The 13,859-nt window shown below is 40.2% G+C and overlaps 1 protein-coding gene across 2 annotated transcripts; it reads right to left on the reverse strand.

Moving 5' to 3' along the window:
- Nucleotides 1–1,575: 1,575 nt before the first annotated feature.
- LOC137095443 (sulfotransferase 2B1-like) lies at nt 1,576–13,290 on the reverse strand. 2 transcript variants are annotated; one of them, XM_067462118.1, is made up of 7 exons: nt 13,204–13,290; nt 12,390–12,535; nt 8,860–9,068; nt 8,390–8,516; nt 6,723–6,817; nt 4,728–4,908; nt 1,576–2,582 (listed from the first exon to the last, which is right to left on the reverse strand). In XM_067462118.1, the coding sequence occupies exons 2-7, from the start codon at nt 12,517–12,519 to the stop codon at nt 2,473–2,475; spliced, it is 852 nt and encodes a 283-aa protein (XP_067318219.1). In that variant the 5' UTR covers nt 12,520–12,535; nt 13,204–13,290; the 3' UTR covers nt 1,576–2,472. The 2 variants fall into 2 exon arrangements, with proteins under 2 accessions (XP_067318219.1, XP_067318220.1); XM_067462119.1 differs by lacking the exon at nt 12,390–12,535 and having other exon boundaries at nt 13,204–13,278.
- Between the last annotated feature and the right edge of the window lie 569 nt (nt 13,291–13,859).

Below are 13,859 nucleotides of genomic sequence, written 5' to 3' on the forward strand. Positions count from 1 at the left end.
ATCAACAGAATATCCTAATTACTTATGGTTTCTGGATCCACCTTACAGTGAGGAGCAATGAAAATAGGAAGTTAGCAAGAATGATAAACAAAGACATCCCATTTGAATTATATGGTTTTTCATTCCATGCCAGAAGTTTAACAGATGAGAAGAAAGTGAAGCTAATCTTTCAGATGTTCTACAATTTACTCATAACACATCAATGCAGGTTTGAGTATATGCTATTGTCTTCCACCTTCGGCTTCTCAATATCACACAATAACTGTTCAGATATTTTCACATTAAAAAAATAGAACTCTCCATTCTGCTTCTTAATAGTTACTCCATTTATCCTCAACTGTTGGAAACCATCTTACAGTGACATATGCAAATATAACTCAACCTTGCACCTGTGTAAATCTTTTTTTAATTGATGTAAAAGTTGGTATTCCTTTTCACACTCTTGCAGTAACCAAAGTCACTCCCATATGGATTTGCCAAAGTGCTGCTGGAGGTCCCACCTCAAGACATTCTGTGGCAACTGGAAGGGGGTTCCGAAAAGGATCTCACAATCTCACTGTAGCCTGAAGCAAAATGTACACATAATCCACTTAGACCTCTAGATCAGTGTTTCTCAACCTTCCTAATGCCACGACCTCTTAGTAAGGTTCCTCATGTTGTGGTGACCCCCAACCATAAAATTACTTTCATTGCTACTTCATAACTGTAATTTTGCTACTGTTATGAATTGTAATGCAATTATCTGATATGCAGCATGTATTTTCATTTACTGGACCAAATGTGGTACAAATACCCAATCATCCCAAATTTGAATACTGGTGGGGTGGGGGGAGGGGATTGATTTTGTCATTTGGGAGTTGTAGTTGCTGAGATTTATAGTTATTTGTTGTAACATGCACAGATATCTATAACAACAATTACAAAAACTGTAGATTGCCAGTCACAATTTCTATATTCTAAGAATTTCTACATTGAATGTAACATGAGAACATTCACACGATTAATTAAAGACTGTTTACAGGAATTGAATCCAAAAACTATAAATGCTGATAGGAAATCAAAACAGAACTGATAGCCACCTATAAGAATTGAATTACAACATCATAACACCTGATGAAGACGTTGCGAAACAAGGGAAACAACCCGGGAGACCTTGTTGTGTGTCACTGTCACTGATGTTGTTTATGGAAGAAGATCTTTCGACAACATAGAAAGTGTTATTTTGTGCCACTGTGCCGGATATTGTTTAACTGTTGTTTTGGAAGCTCTAAGCTCATTGTGTTGACGAAATATTGATAAACCATGTGTCATTGTTTTTGATGTTGTTTATGAAAGAAGTGTTATTTTGTGTCACTGTGCCTAACATTATGTAATTGTGATTTTGGAAGCGCTAGTTTTACTATGTTAACAAAGTATTGAAAAATTATCTTCCAATTATAAACAGTCTTTAATTAATCATGTGAATGTTCTCATGTTACATTCAATGTAGAAATTCTTAGAATATAGAAATTGTGATTGGCAATCTACAGTTTTTGTAATTGAGATTTATAGTTAACCTACAATCAAAGAGCATTCGAACTCCACCAACGATGGAATTGAACTAAATTTGGTACACAGAACTCCCATGATCATCAGAAAATACTGGAAGGGTTTGGTGGGCATTGGCCTTGAGTTTTGGAGTTGTAGTTCACCTACATCCAGAAAACACTGTGGACTCAAACAACAATAGATATGGACCAAACTTGGCACAAATACTCAATATGCCCAAATGTGAACACTGGTGGAGTTTGGGGAAATAAACCTTGACATTTGGGAGTTGTAGTTGCTGGGATTTATAGTTCACCTACAATCAAAGAGCATTCTAGATCCCACCAACAATAGAATTGGGCCAAACTTCTCACACAAAATCCCCATGACCAACAGAAAATGCTTTGTTTTCTGGTGTTCTTTGGTGACCCCTCTGACACCCCCTGACCCGACCCCTAGGTTGAGAAACGCTGCTATTGCCTGAAGCAAAATATTCACATCATCCACTTAGACCTCTAGATGACCCCCAAAGACCTAGTTGATGTCTGCAAATATCATCATTTCACATCTGACTACAGGAACACAAACAGATTTTTCAGTATCTCAATGACACTCAAGACCTCCAACACCCATTGAATTGCCACAGAGAAGCTTCAGTGGCTCTAGAGCAGAATTTCTCAAACTGTGCTCCTCCTAGTGTTTTGGACTTCAGCTTCCACAATTCCTAACAGCTGATAGCCTGGCAGGGATTTCTGGAAGCTGAAGTCCAAAACACTTGGAGGAACATAGTTTGAGAAACACTACTTTAGAGTAATTCTGGAAATCAGCAATGCACAGCTGACAACTACTTCAGCATGCAAAACTATGACACTAGACTGAGATACATAGGGTTATGGTCCTATAGTATTAGGAAACAGAGCAGCAGATGGAGCATTCAGGGATTCTTCAATCCCACTGGAAGGTCACATTTACATGCTGCATTTTCTCCTGATATACTCGGTCAAAGTATTCACTTTGTGCCACTGTCAGGTGATTCTTCCAGTCCCCGGAGACTCCTGGAACAACAAAAAGAGAAACAGTAAATGCACAGAAGGGCAACCACCACATTAAAATGAATTGCCTTAAAATGGCCATCCTTACCATTGTGCAAAGTAAGATGGCAGGTACTGAAGGACACTTGAGACATTGTACGTATCCAAGTCCTATCTATTCATTTACAGCAACTCATCACATTACCAGCAAATGGCCATCAAGCAAGTCCGAAAACAGTACCATGTGTATCACATGACATTCTCTACAGCAGGTATTCTCAAACTTATTCAGCCAGGAAGCCCTTTTTGAAGCAAAAGTTTCTCACGGAGCCCCAAGAAATGTTTATATATTATAGTATATATTACATGTAATGTGAATATGTCAAGACTCATTGCATGTTAAAATTTGAGAGACAGGCCTGGCCAGTGGCAGATGGGTGGAGAGTGTTTGTGTGAACTAATTGAAACACACATGAACAAATTCCTATTGACATTACACATATCTCATTTGTAGTGCAAAAAAAAAAAGTGTGTGTCGGGGGCGGGGGGGGGGGGGGGGCAAGAGAAGAATACAATATTTAAAATAGGGACAATTTTAACCAACATTAACTTAACAGTATTTCAGTGGAAGACCCCAGGGGCCATCCAATCCCAGTCTCTTTTGCCATGGAGGAAAAACACAATAAAAGCACCCCCAACGGATGACCAACCAGCCTCTGGCATAATAGTAATAATAATAATAATAATAATAATAATAATAATAATAATAGGAGTAGCCCTAGGTGCCACCAGGCAACCCCTTTATGCTATATAGCAGTGGTTTTCAACCAGTGGGCCACGAGAATGAAAATCCAGTCTGTGAACATCCGTCCTTTTTTTATTTTATTTCTGTTCCTTTCTACAGAGCTGACCGGCCCTGCCCTGTTTGATACTAATGTTGGAGAGTGGGCCCTGGCCAAAATAAGGTGGGGAACCACTGCAATACAGAAAAAGCACAAAGCACCCCGGCAGATGGCAATCCAGCCTCTGTAGTAGTAATAGTAGTAGTAGTAGTAGTAGTAGTAACAGGAACCACCCCAAGGATCACCCAGTACAACCGCCTTCTTCCTGCAGGAAAAGTATAATCAAAGCACCCCTAAGAGATGGCCACCTAGCCTTTGTAATAATAATAATAATAATAATAATAATAATAATAATAATAAGTTATTTATTTTGTATCAAAAGCATTGCATAAATTTGTATAAAACTGATAAAAATAGAAGGAGCACAAGTAGCTAAATATCTTTTGACCAAAAACGGGCAACAGCGACCACATTGACTGTAGCCTCAAACAATTCTTCCTCTGTACATGAGGCAGGACATTGCAGACAAGCATACAGATGTTGTCTGTTCTGCTCCACAGTCACACAAAGTGGAGGCTTCTTTTAGGTAGTGCTATTTTGCCAGGTTGCCTTTTGATTTGCCCACTCCACGTCTGAATCTGTTCAGGGATTTCCAAGTTGCCCATTCTTGGTTTGCCCCTGGAAGCAGACCCAAAAGCATTGCTTTTAAACACAACAACAACAACAACAACAACAACCACAACAACAACAGAAACCCAGGGGCCATCCATTTCAACTCTCTTCTGCCATGCAGGAAAAGCACAATCAAAACACTCTCTGAGGTGAAGGGAGTGATATAGGGTATTGGAAGCAAAGAAGGTGAGGAGAGGGAAGGGTTTGTGCATCAAGGAAAAGAATGTGAGCAGCAAGGGAGCCAGGGGAGAAAGGATCTGTTTTCCCGAAAGACACTGCTGCTGTTGTTTTGGCAGCTCCGGACTTTAATTTCCTTTCATTTCTCAGGAGGAGAAGGAAACAGGAGGAGGCAGGAAGCAACATGGCACTAAGGAGCCTCTGACTATCTTTTGTGGGGCCCCAAGAGCTTCACGGAGCACAATTTGAGAACCTCTGCTCTACACCCATAAGATCAAAGTGCAATCTTTAGGCTCAATGGAAGACCCTGCCCAGTTGCCAATGTCCATGTAAGATTCAATTGCTGGTCTAGTCATCTTATTTATATGGAAAGAAGGGGATGCCATCTGCTTCTGTAAGTTAGGAAGTAAAATATCAATGGCCACTCTCCAAGTTGAAGCAAATACCCATAAGCTCCCCATTTCACTTAAGCTTTTACCTTTTCTCATGAAGTTTCCTGTGTTGTGATCAAAATATTTATCTGGCACCTGAGAGAAGTTGGACATTTTGTTATCCTTCATCTTATGAAAAGATGCATTTTCCACCACAGAGTCTATCTGCTGGCTGTTCAGGGTTTTTCCAAAGATCTGACCAAGCTTTTTCACACTATCTCGGGGATTCTGGGGAAGACAAGAGTAAGTAAGAAAGACTGGGAATCTTCAGCCTCACACCAGATTCCAACTCAAATATTTGCCCCTTGTTCCATTTTTGCAGGGTGGGTGGTTGACTGAGCATGCTACCTGAATGTTTCTTGCCTTGCCTGCTATTGTTGGACAAACAAGTCAGTTGAACAGGAGAGGAATCCTGGCCTCAAACATTCAATCTGCCATCTTGTCCTAAGCTGTGTCTAGGAAGGACAGTTCCAATGGATCGCCTAACAGCATAGACATGAGACTGGACATGGAATTTCAGTTTGTAGGACAAGACCTTTTCATCTGTTCAAGAGAGGTACTAACTGCAGGAATATTTAGTATGTATTCATTTATAATTCATGTTACGGTTTGATGATGCATGCAGACCACCTAAAAGATTGGCCCTTTATATATTCAAAAATGAGCAGTCCAGTCCAGCGGAGTTGATGGTGTAGGAGCATCACTTCAATGCTGGCATCCAGACAACGTGGCCAGTCCAGCGGAGTTGATGATGGAGGACCATTGCTTCAATGCTGGTGGTCTTTGCTTCTTCCAGCATACTGAGATTTGTCCGCTTGTCTTCCCAAGAGATTTGTAGGATTTTTCAGAGGCAACACTGATGGAATTGTTCCAGAAGTTGCATGTGCCATATGCATGTGCATGTTTCACAGGCATATAACAGGGTTAGGAGGACAATAGCTTTATAAACAAGCACCTTGGTATCCCTACGGATATCCCGATCTTCACTCTCTGCTTCATTTGGAAAAATGCTGCACTTGCAGAGCTCAGGTGGTGTTGTATTTCAGTGTCAATGTTGACTTTTGTGGAGAGGTGGCTGCCAATGTAGCGGAAGTGGTCAACATTTTCTAATATTACACCATTAAGCTGTATTTCTGGCATTGCAGAGGGATTGGCTGGTGACTGCTGGAAGAGCATTTTGGTTTTCTTGATGTCCAATGAGAGACCAAGCTTCTCGTATGCTTCTACAAAGGTGTAAAAGTAGTTTGTAGGTCTTCTGAATACACACAGACTACATTATCATCAGCATATTGGAGTTCTATAACAGACATTGTTGTGACCTTGTGACCAAAATCATTCCCCAGCTATATCCCTTCAGGAATGGCCCAAACTTGTTGACCTTAATTACTCCAATTACTCAGCCTGTGGATTGCAATTCACCATGATGAGTCTTTTTCTCTTAACACATACACAATACATGGTAGGGATCCCACAAGAAATTCTCCATGCACCTTAATAATTCGGTGGTCAAATGAGATTAATGTTTATTTTAGAAACAAGAGTGATTGCCTTCACTCCGTTAATAGTGTAGCCATCCAAGAAATCCATCTAAAAATATTAGCGAATATATATATCTGTAGTTGAACCTTGTGTACAAGCTAGCAAGCCTTACTGGGAATGGAACACTTCCTATCTCCTACCCGAGAGACATAGAACAGTTTCTCAGACAAAGGAAACAAAAACATTGGTCATCTTTCTCAAAGAAAGAAGAAGTGACCTCAATACATAGAAGCAAATAAAAAGGCATTCATATACCAATCTAAGACAGGAGAGAATACTGTTTTGCCTCTCACCTGCTCCCATGATCACTTAATAATATTTGCAGTTATAACATTTTGCATGTGCTAAAACTTTAAATTTAACTTTTCTTTAATAATTAGGAAGAGAAAAGGGGAGGTTGTTTATGGACAGAAATTTTTGTGATAGGGAACTAGGATTTTTTCACCAAAATGAATATTGGCAGTACAGTAGATATATGAGCATAGCCAGAATTCCAACCATACATGCAGCAGCTCTTCATAAGTGAAGAAGAAGAAGTTGGGTCTGTCCTTCAACTCCATCCAGCCTCTCACATGGTCAAACCAAGAGCCAAATGGCACTAGAAGAGGAAAGCAGAAACAACGATTGAATGCAAATGCATGAGAGAGTATTGTGGTGTTGGAATGGAACAGGTACAACAATGATGCATCTAGAGCAAACTTGTCCAACAAACTTCAACCTCTGATGGAGTTTCAGGGGGTTAACCTGACATCATGTGAGTTGTAGTTGACCCACAACCTTATGCATGTTGTACAATTAAAAAAATGACTTTTTCAAATAACCCGGGCAACGCTGGGTACCCAAGCTAGTCTATATAAATAAAAATGTAATGTTCGTTTGTGGGATTAACGTAACTCAAAAACCACTACACGAATTGCCACCAAATTTGGACAAAATACACCTACTAGTCCAAGAAGTGACCATCACTAAAAAAAATGGATTTTGTCATTTGGGAGTTGTAGTTGCTGGGATTTATAGTTCACCTACAATCAAATAGCATTCTGAACCCCATCAACAATGAACTTGAACCAAACTTGGTGCATAGGACTCCTACAACCAACAGAAAATTCTGGAAGGGTTTGGTGGGCATTGACCTTGAGTTTTGGAGTTGTAGTTCACCTACATCCAGAGAGCACTGTGGACTCAAACAATGATGGATCTGGACCAAACGTGGCACAAATACTGAATATGTCCAAATGTGAACACTGGTGGAGGTTGGGGAAAATAGACCTTGACATCTGGGAGTTGTAGTTACTAAGATTTATAGTCCACTTACAATCAAAGAGCCTTCTGAACCCAACCAACAATAGAATTGGGCCAAACCTCCCACACAGAACACCCACAACCAACAGAAAATACTGTGTTTTTCTGGTGGTCTTTGGCGACCCTTCTGACAACCCCTCATGACCCCCTCCCCAGGGGTCCTGATCCCCAGGTTGAGAAATGCTTCCTCAAAGCCATCCAGTCCAACTCCCTTCACCAGGGCAAGAAAACATAATCAAAGCCCTCCTGAAAAAGAGCCACCCAGCCATAGATATAGATAGATAGATATGATTCAGACACACACATGTATATGACAAATATAATATCATAGATTTGAAAGGGACCCCTAAAGAAGAACAATTATATGTTGCATGTTCCAGAGTAGGCAAACCAGATAATCTCTACATCAACACTGAAAAAGAAACAGCAAGAAATACTGTTTACCCACGACATTACATATATTAGAAACCAACACTTTCTCGTTACTTTATTTTCCAGATCACCAGACTGGGCCACAGCAACGTGTGGCAGGGGACAGCTAGTATTAATAAAATACTCAGAGGCCAACTATTGCAACATAACATGGAGCTGCCATAGGTATTAGGATTCTCCTGACCTGGTATTTCTATCACTAAATTCCATTTAATTTCTGCCCTAGTCAATGCATTAGCAATTTGTCCCACAAATCAACAGATTCTTGCATTCCATCCATTAAGATATAACAATAACACAAGAGTCACAACTGTGTTCTCAAGGTCTCAAGACCTTATTTCTGATTCTGGCTAAAAGAAAGTAAGTACAATAGTCATTAATTGCCGGTCTGCTGCCGTCTATGCTGAAAATGTCAGTTGATGGATTCTTTCCATACCATCTCCTTTCAGAAATGTCTCCAAGAACTCTTCTATTGTCCCAGGATCCTGGAATCCTTTAAAAGATTTGGAAAAGTGGTAATGTGAGACCAGAACATCTTTGGGGTTGCGCATGACATAGATAATCTGTAAGAAACAAAAGGATTGCTTTCAAGAGGGGGACATAGCCAGCATCCAACATCTTTATTTTCATATTATTATTTCATATTCTCCTAGAATCACATCAAGGAGCCTCCCACATGCTTTTCTACATGATGTATCATGGTGCTGCAGAGTCAGCCCATATCTCTGCTGTACTCCATGGGTGCTTCGACCCTATTGAATTGACACTACTTGAACTGCCATGGCTCAATGCTACAAAATCCTGGGAGGTCTCATTCACCAGAATTCTTTAAGAGAGAAGGTGAAATACCTTGTAAAAATACACCCCATGACAACATATAAAAGTTTACATTATGACTTCTCCTACCTTGGCCTTGGAATTGAGAAAGGACTTGGGGAAAATCTGGAATTGTAGGTGAGAAGACAGACGTCTGGGCGGAGAATCTGCCAAAGCTTTTTTCAGGCCATCTTCAGTCTCAATCCATGGTGACCGATCCCACACCGGTAAACTGCGTACCCATGATGGGTCCCCATCATGTTGGATCAACCCCAAGATCTCCAACATCCAGTTGGTACCTAGGCAGGAGTCCATTGATTATGAAGCGGCCTCTTTTTCCCCAGGACTCTTCATTTCTGCAATACACCCACCCATCAATTTTCCTATTTCCCTTCCCTACCACTGTCCAATGGTAATTTTCGCCATTTTCAAATCTGGAGACAAATCAGAAGAACCAGAATTGGTCTTTGTAAGGAGCCGGTAATTAGATCTGTGAGTTCCTATGAGATCAGGATGGCACTTGTTCAAGTTGATACCCAAATATGAATATTCCTTTGGGTTGGGGTCAAGTGAAGATTTTCAGAAGGATTTTACTTTTCTTTTTAAAATTCAAGGAGCTTTAATAAAAAACATGACTGCAAGTTTTGCTTGAATAAAATTAGGTGTAGAAAGATATAGTGACATGTTTTCAAAAGTTGTTGTTGAACATGTTCCTGCTCTCCTTCAACCAACAGACCAAGAACTTCCTATTTAAACAGATGGTTTGTTTTTAATCTGGTTGGGGCAGTGCAATAAGGAGATTTAGACATGCTTTTCATTGTTTTAAATTAATGTTTTGTTTACAAGGATTTCATTTAATGTTGTTTATAGAGATTGAATATCCCTTATCCAAAATGCTTGGGGTCAAAAGTCTCTTAGATTTTTGATTTCTTTCAGATTTTGAAATGTGCTTACACACAGTGTGAGTTATCATGGAGATGGAACCCAAGTCCAAATACAAAATACTTTTACACTTTACACCAGGGGTCCTCAAACCTTTTAAACAGAGGGCCGGGTAACAATCCCTGAAACTGTTGGAGGGCTGGATTATAATTTGAAGGGAAAAAAACCTGAATGAATTCCTATGCACACTGCACATATCTTATTTGTAGTGCAAAAAAACACTTAAAAACAATAATTAAAATGAAGGACAATTTAGACAAATATAAACTTATTAGTATTTCAGTGGGAAGTGTGGGCCTGCTTTTGGCTGATGAGACAGGATTGTTGTTGTTGTGTGCTTTCAAGTTGTTTCAGACTTATGTTAATGAGGGCCAGGTAAATTACCTTGGAGGGCCGTATCTGGCCCCGGGTCTTAGTTTGGGGACCCCTGCTTTACACTTTTACCCTGAAGCAGGCCCGTAGCCAGGATTTTGATTCGGGGGGGGGGGGCTGAGTTTGATTCGGGGGGGGGGGGTGCTGAGTCTGAGAGAAAGAGGGTCTACCCTAGCAAACCTTTTTTATCGTTACCCCAATACCCTCATGCATATGGAATATATTGAGCATGGTGATCAGATCATGATATGAATAAACATAACAGTTGAAATAATGTACCAGTAAGGCATTCTCGTGAACCACCATGAGAATTGGGGGGGGGGGGGGGGGGCTGAAGCCCCTGAAGGTAATTTTATACATGTCTGCCCTGAAGGTAATTTTATACAAAATATTTAAACTCTGTGCATGAATTCTGTGTACATTGAATCATCAGAAAGCTAAGGTGTCATTCTCTTAACCACCAATATGGATGATTTTGGAGTATTTTGAATTGTGGAGTTCCGGGTAAGTGATGCTCAATCTGTACTTTTGTATTCCTGACTCTTTTAGCTATGTTGTTTTAACTTTTGTTGTGAACTACTTTGGGTCCCATGATGGAGAAAAAGGAGGATCTAAATTAAAGAAAGAAAGAAATTATTAAACAAAATTATAACGTATTAAACATGCACTTTCCTTCTGGTGTATCTGGAATGTAGCAGCTGTAAAATGAGAGTTTTCAAGTGCTCAGTTTAAAGGACTGACTCAATTTAGGAAGCCAGTGTTTGGATGCTCAAAAGGCCAGATTAAATTGTTAAGTCAAACAAGGTGTCAGAGTGTGGACCCCTTTGATAGTCTAGGACAGTGGTTCTCAACCTGGGGTCCCCAGATGTTTTTGGCCTACAACTCCCAGAAATCCCAGCCAGTTTGCCAGCTATTAGGATTTCTGGGAGTTGAAGGCCAAAAACATCTGGGGACCCCAGGTTGAGAACCACTGGTCTAGGACTTTGAGAGCAGTCTGGTACAATGCTGTGTTTTTTGAGTGGCCTTATAGCTAACGCTCTGATAGCTGAGATCCTCTAACTTTATCCTAAAGAGATCCAAAAACAATCCCTGTTTCTCCTTCACATTTAAATTAAGTTAAAATTGCCATCCTGCCCTTAAACCTGTCATCAGTGATGGACTGGATGAGAGCTAATAAGTTGAAGATAAATCCAGAAAAAAAAACCCCAGTTACTCCTGGTCAGTCAGAAGGTGGATAAGGGTGTGGGATTACAGCCTGTGCTGAATGGGGCCACACTCCCCCTGAAGACACAGGTTCGCAGTCTGGAGATTCTCCTGGACTCATCGCTGACCCTGGAACCCCAAACCTTGAGACGCCAGGTCTGGCCATGGTAGTCCATGCCTTGGTTACTTCCCATTTGGACTACTGCAACACACTCTAGGTGGGGCTACCTTTTAAGATAGTTCAGAAACTGCAACTAGTTTAGAGATTGTGGGTCAGGTTACTAACTCGAGTACCATATCGTTAGAGGACGATTCCCATGCTGTGGCAGCTCCATTGGCTGTCAGTTTGCTTCCAGGCTAAATACAAAATGCTGGTCATTACCTATAAAGCCCTAAATAGGCCCTGACTATTTGAAAAACCACATCTCCATATACAAACTGGCTCGAGCACTGCAATCTGCGGAGGAGGCCCTGCTCTCGATCCCATTCGCATCTCAAGCATGTCTGGTGGGAATGAGAGAAGGGACCTTCTCCATGATCATTCCCCACTTCTGGAACTCCCTCCCAAAAGAATTAAAAACTGCCCTCTCCTCACCTTTAAAAAGTTGCTGAAAAACACCTATGCACTCTTGTGTATGGAGAGGAGGAAGACTAATATGTCTCTATATTTATCACTGTCTAGATATGCTAAATCCTATCTAGATACTGGAACTCATCTCAGTCTGTTGGAACATTCCTACTATTTAATAAAGTCATTGTTGTTTAAAATGTTTCATCCTGTTAAATTTATACTATATGATTATGTCAGTTTGGGTTATTTAAATCTGATTTTTTTTGGTTAATTCTAATTCCATTTGGTATTAAGTTTTATATTGCTCGATGCATTGTGTTTTGCTGTAATTTGTTTATATGTTCTTTATAGGCATTGAATGTTTTCCATATGTGTTGGAAACTACCCTGAGCCTCCTCAGGGAGATAGGGAGGTCTACAAATAAAGTGTTATTATTTATTTATTATTATTAAGCTACACACATTATCATGTAAAGAAGCCCCGATAAGAATGTTAGTTCCAGAGTCCGCAATTACATAACTACACCACTGACCTGACTTTGGATAGGTGACAGTCACGATATCATCATCCAATATCTGGAATTCATTTTCCAAATAATTCAGTATTTTCAAAGAAGATGATATGGTGGGGAACAAGATCCCCTTATAGTTAAAATATAACATATCTGATGTGGAAAAGCTGTATACACAGGAGAGAGAAAGAGAAGGTTTGTCATGCAGCAGCCTTAAGCCAGTTTCAGATAGGTTCCCTTCCTCATCACTTGCAATAGGTTAGAAATAGAAACTAGAAAGTTATTTACAGAAGGAATTAATTATAGAATATTTTTGACAAGTTTTTAAGAAATGCTTTCCATAATGTAGTAGCATTTTTGCTTCTTACTTTTGCACTGCTTTTTAGTAACCAAGCAAATATCTTAAACATGACGGGGTAAAGTTGTATTCAAAATTCCTCTTCAAATGTCTAAAAATGCCATTTTGGAGCTCTGAAAAGATCTTAATATGCAAAGTTCTAAATACATAGAACAGTTATAATATCAGATATCAAACTAAAAGTTGATAAACAGTTTCCTTCCCATCATTAAAATGATAAACCTGTGGTCAATGCAGGATCTCTCTAAATTAAAGGAAAACATTATATAAGGATAGAAGGAATTAGACAGCAGTCCTGGTGGAAACTTCCACTTACACACACCACACACATTGCTTGGGAACAGCTCTGATACTATGAGTTTGGGATTGGCGTTCATGGAGCTATTTCACAAAACTGAAAATATAGCAAAGACATTCCTTAACCTACTATCATAGTATGTTCCAATACTTTGGGACCCCAAAGGATTCCCAACTCACCTCAAAACTCAGTGTGTCGTCCCACGCTTTGCTATCAACTGCTTATGATCTTTGCTCTCTCTCTTGCTTTGCTTTGTTGCAGGAGCATGCCAGCTGCCCTTTAACATGAATTAAAGCAAGGCATCACATGCCCATAAATGTACAACTCAAACAATAGTGTGTGTGTGAGGGGGGGGGGGGAATTCAGACAGAAAGTGACAGAGGGTCAAAGTTGCCTAAATAAAATGGAAAACGTTCAGGAAGAAGAGGAAGCAATTAACCTATTCATGAAGATTACATGAATAAAAAGATAAAAATTCTGCTTGTACAGCTGTGTGAAGCTGTTCCATGCAGAAGGCAGTTTATCAGTATGGATGGTGCCTTTAAAGCAGTAATCATAGAATCATAGAATTAAAGAGTTGGAAGAGACCTCATGGGCCATCCAGTCCAACCCCCTGCCAAGAAGCAGGAATATTGCATTCAAATCACCCCTGACAAATGGCCATCCAGCCTCTGCTTAAAAGCTTCCAAAGAAGGAGCCTCCGCCACACTCCGGGGCAGAGAGTTCCACTGCTGAACGGCTCTCACAGTCAGGAAGTTCTTCCTAATGTTCAGATGGAATCTCCTCTCTTGTAGTTTGAAGCCATTGTTCCGCGTCCTAGTCTCCAAGGAAGCAG

This window comes from Anolis sagrei, chromosome Y (assembly GCF_037176765.1).
Source record: "Anolis sagrei isolate rAnoSag1 chromosome Y, rAnoSag1.mat, whole genome shotgun sequence".
Lineage (NCBI taxonomy): Eukaryota > Metazoa > Chordata > Lepidosauria > Squamata > Dactyloidae > Anolis > Anolis sagrei.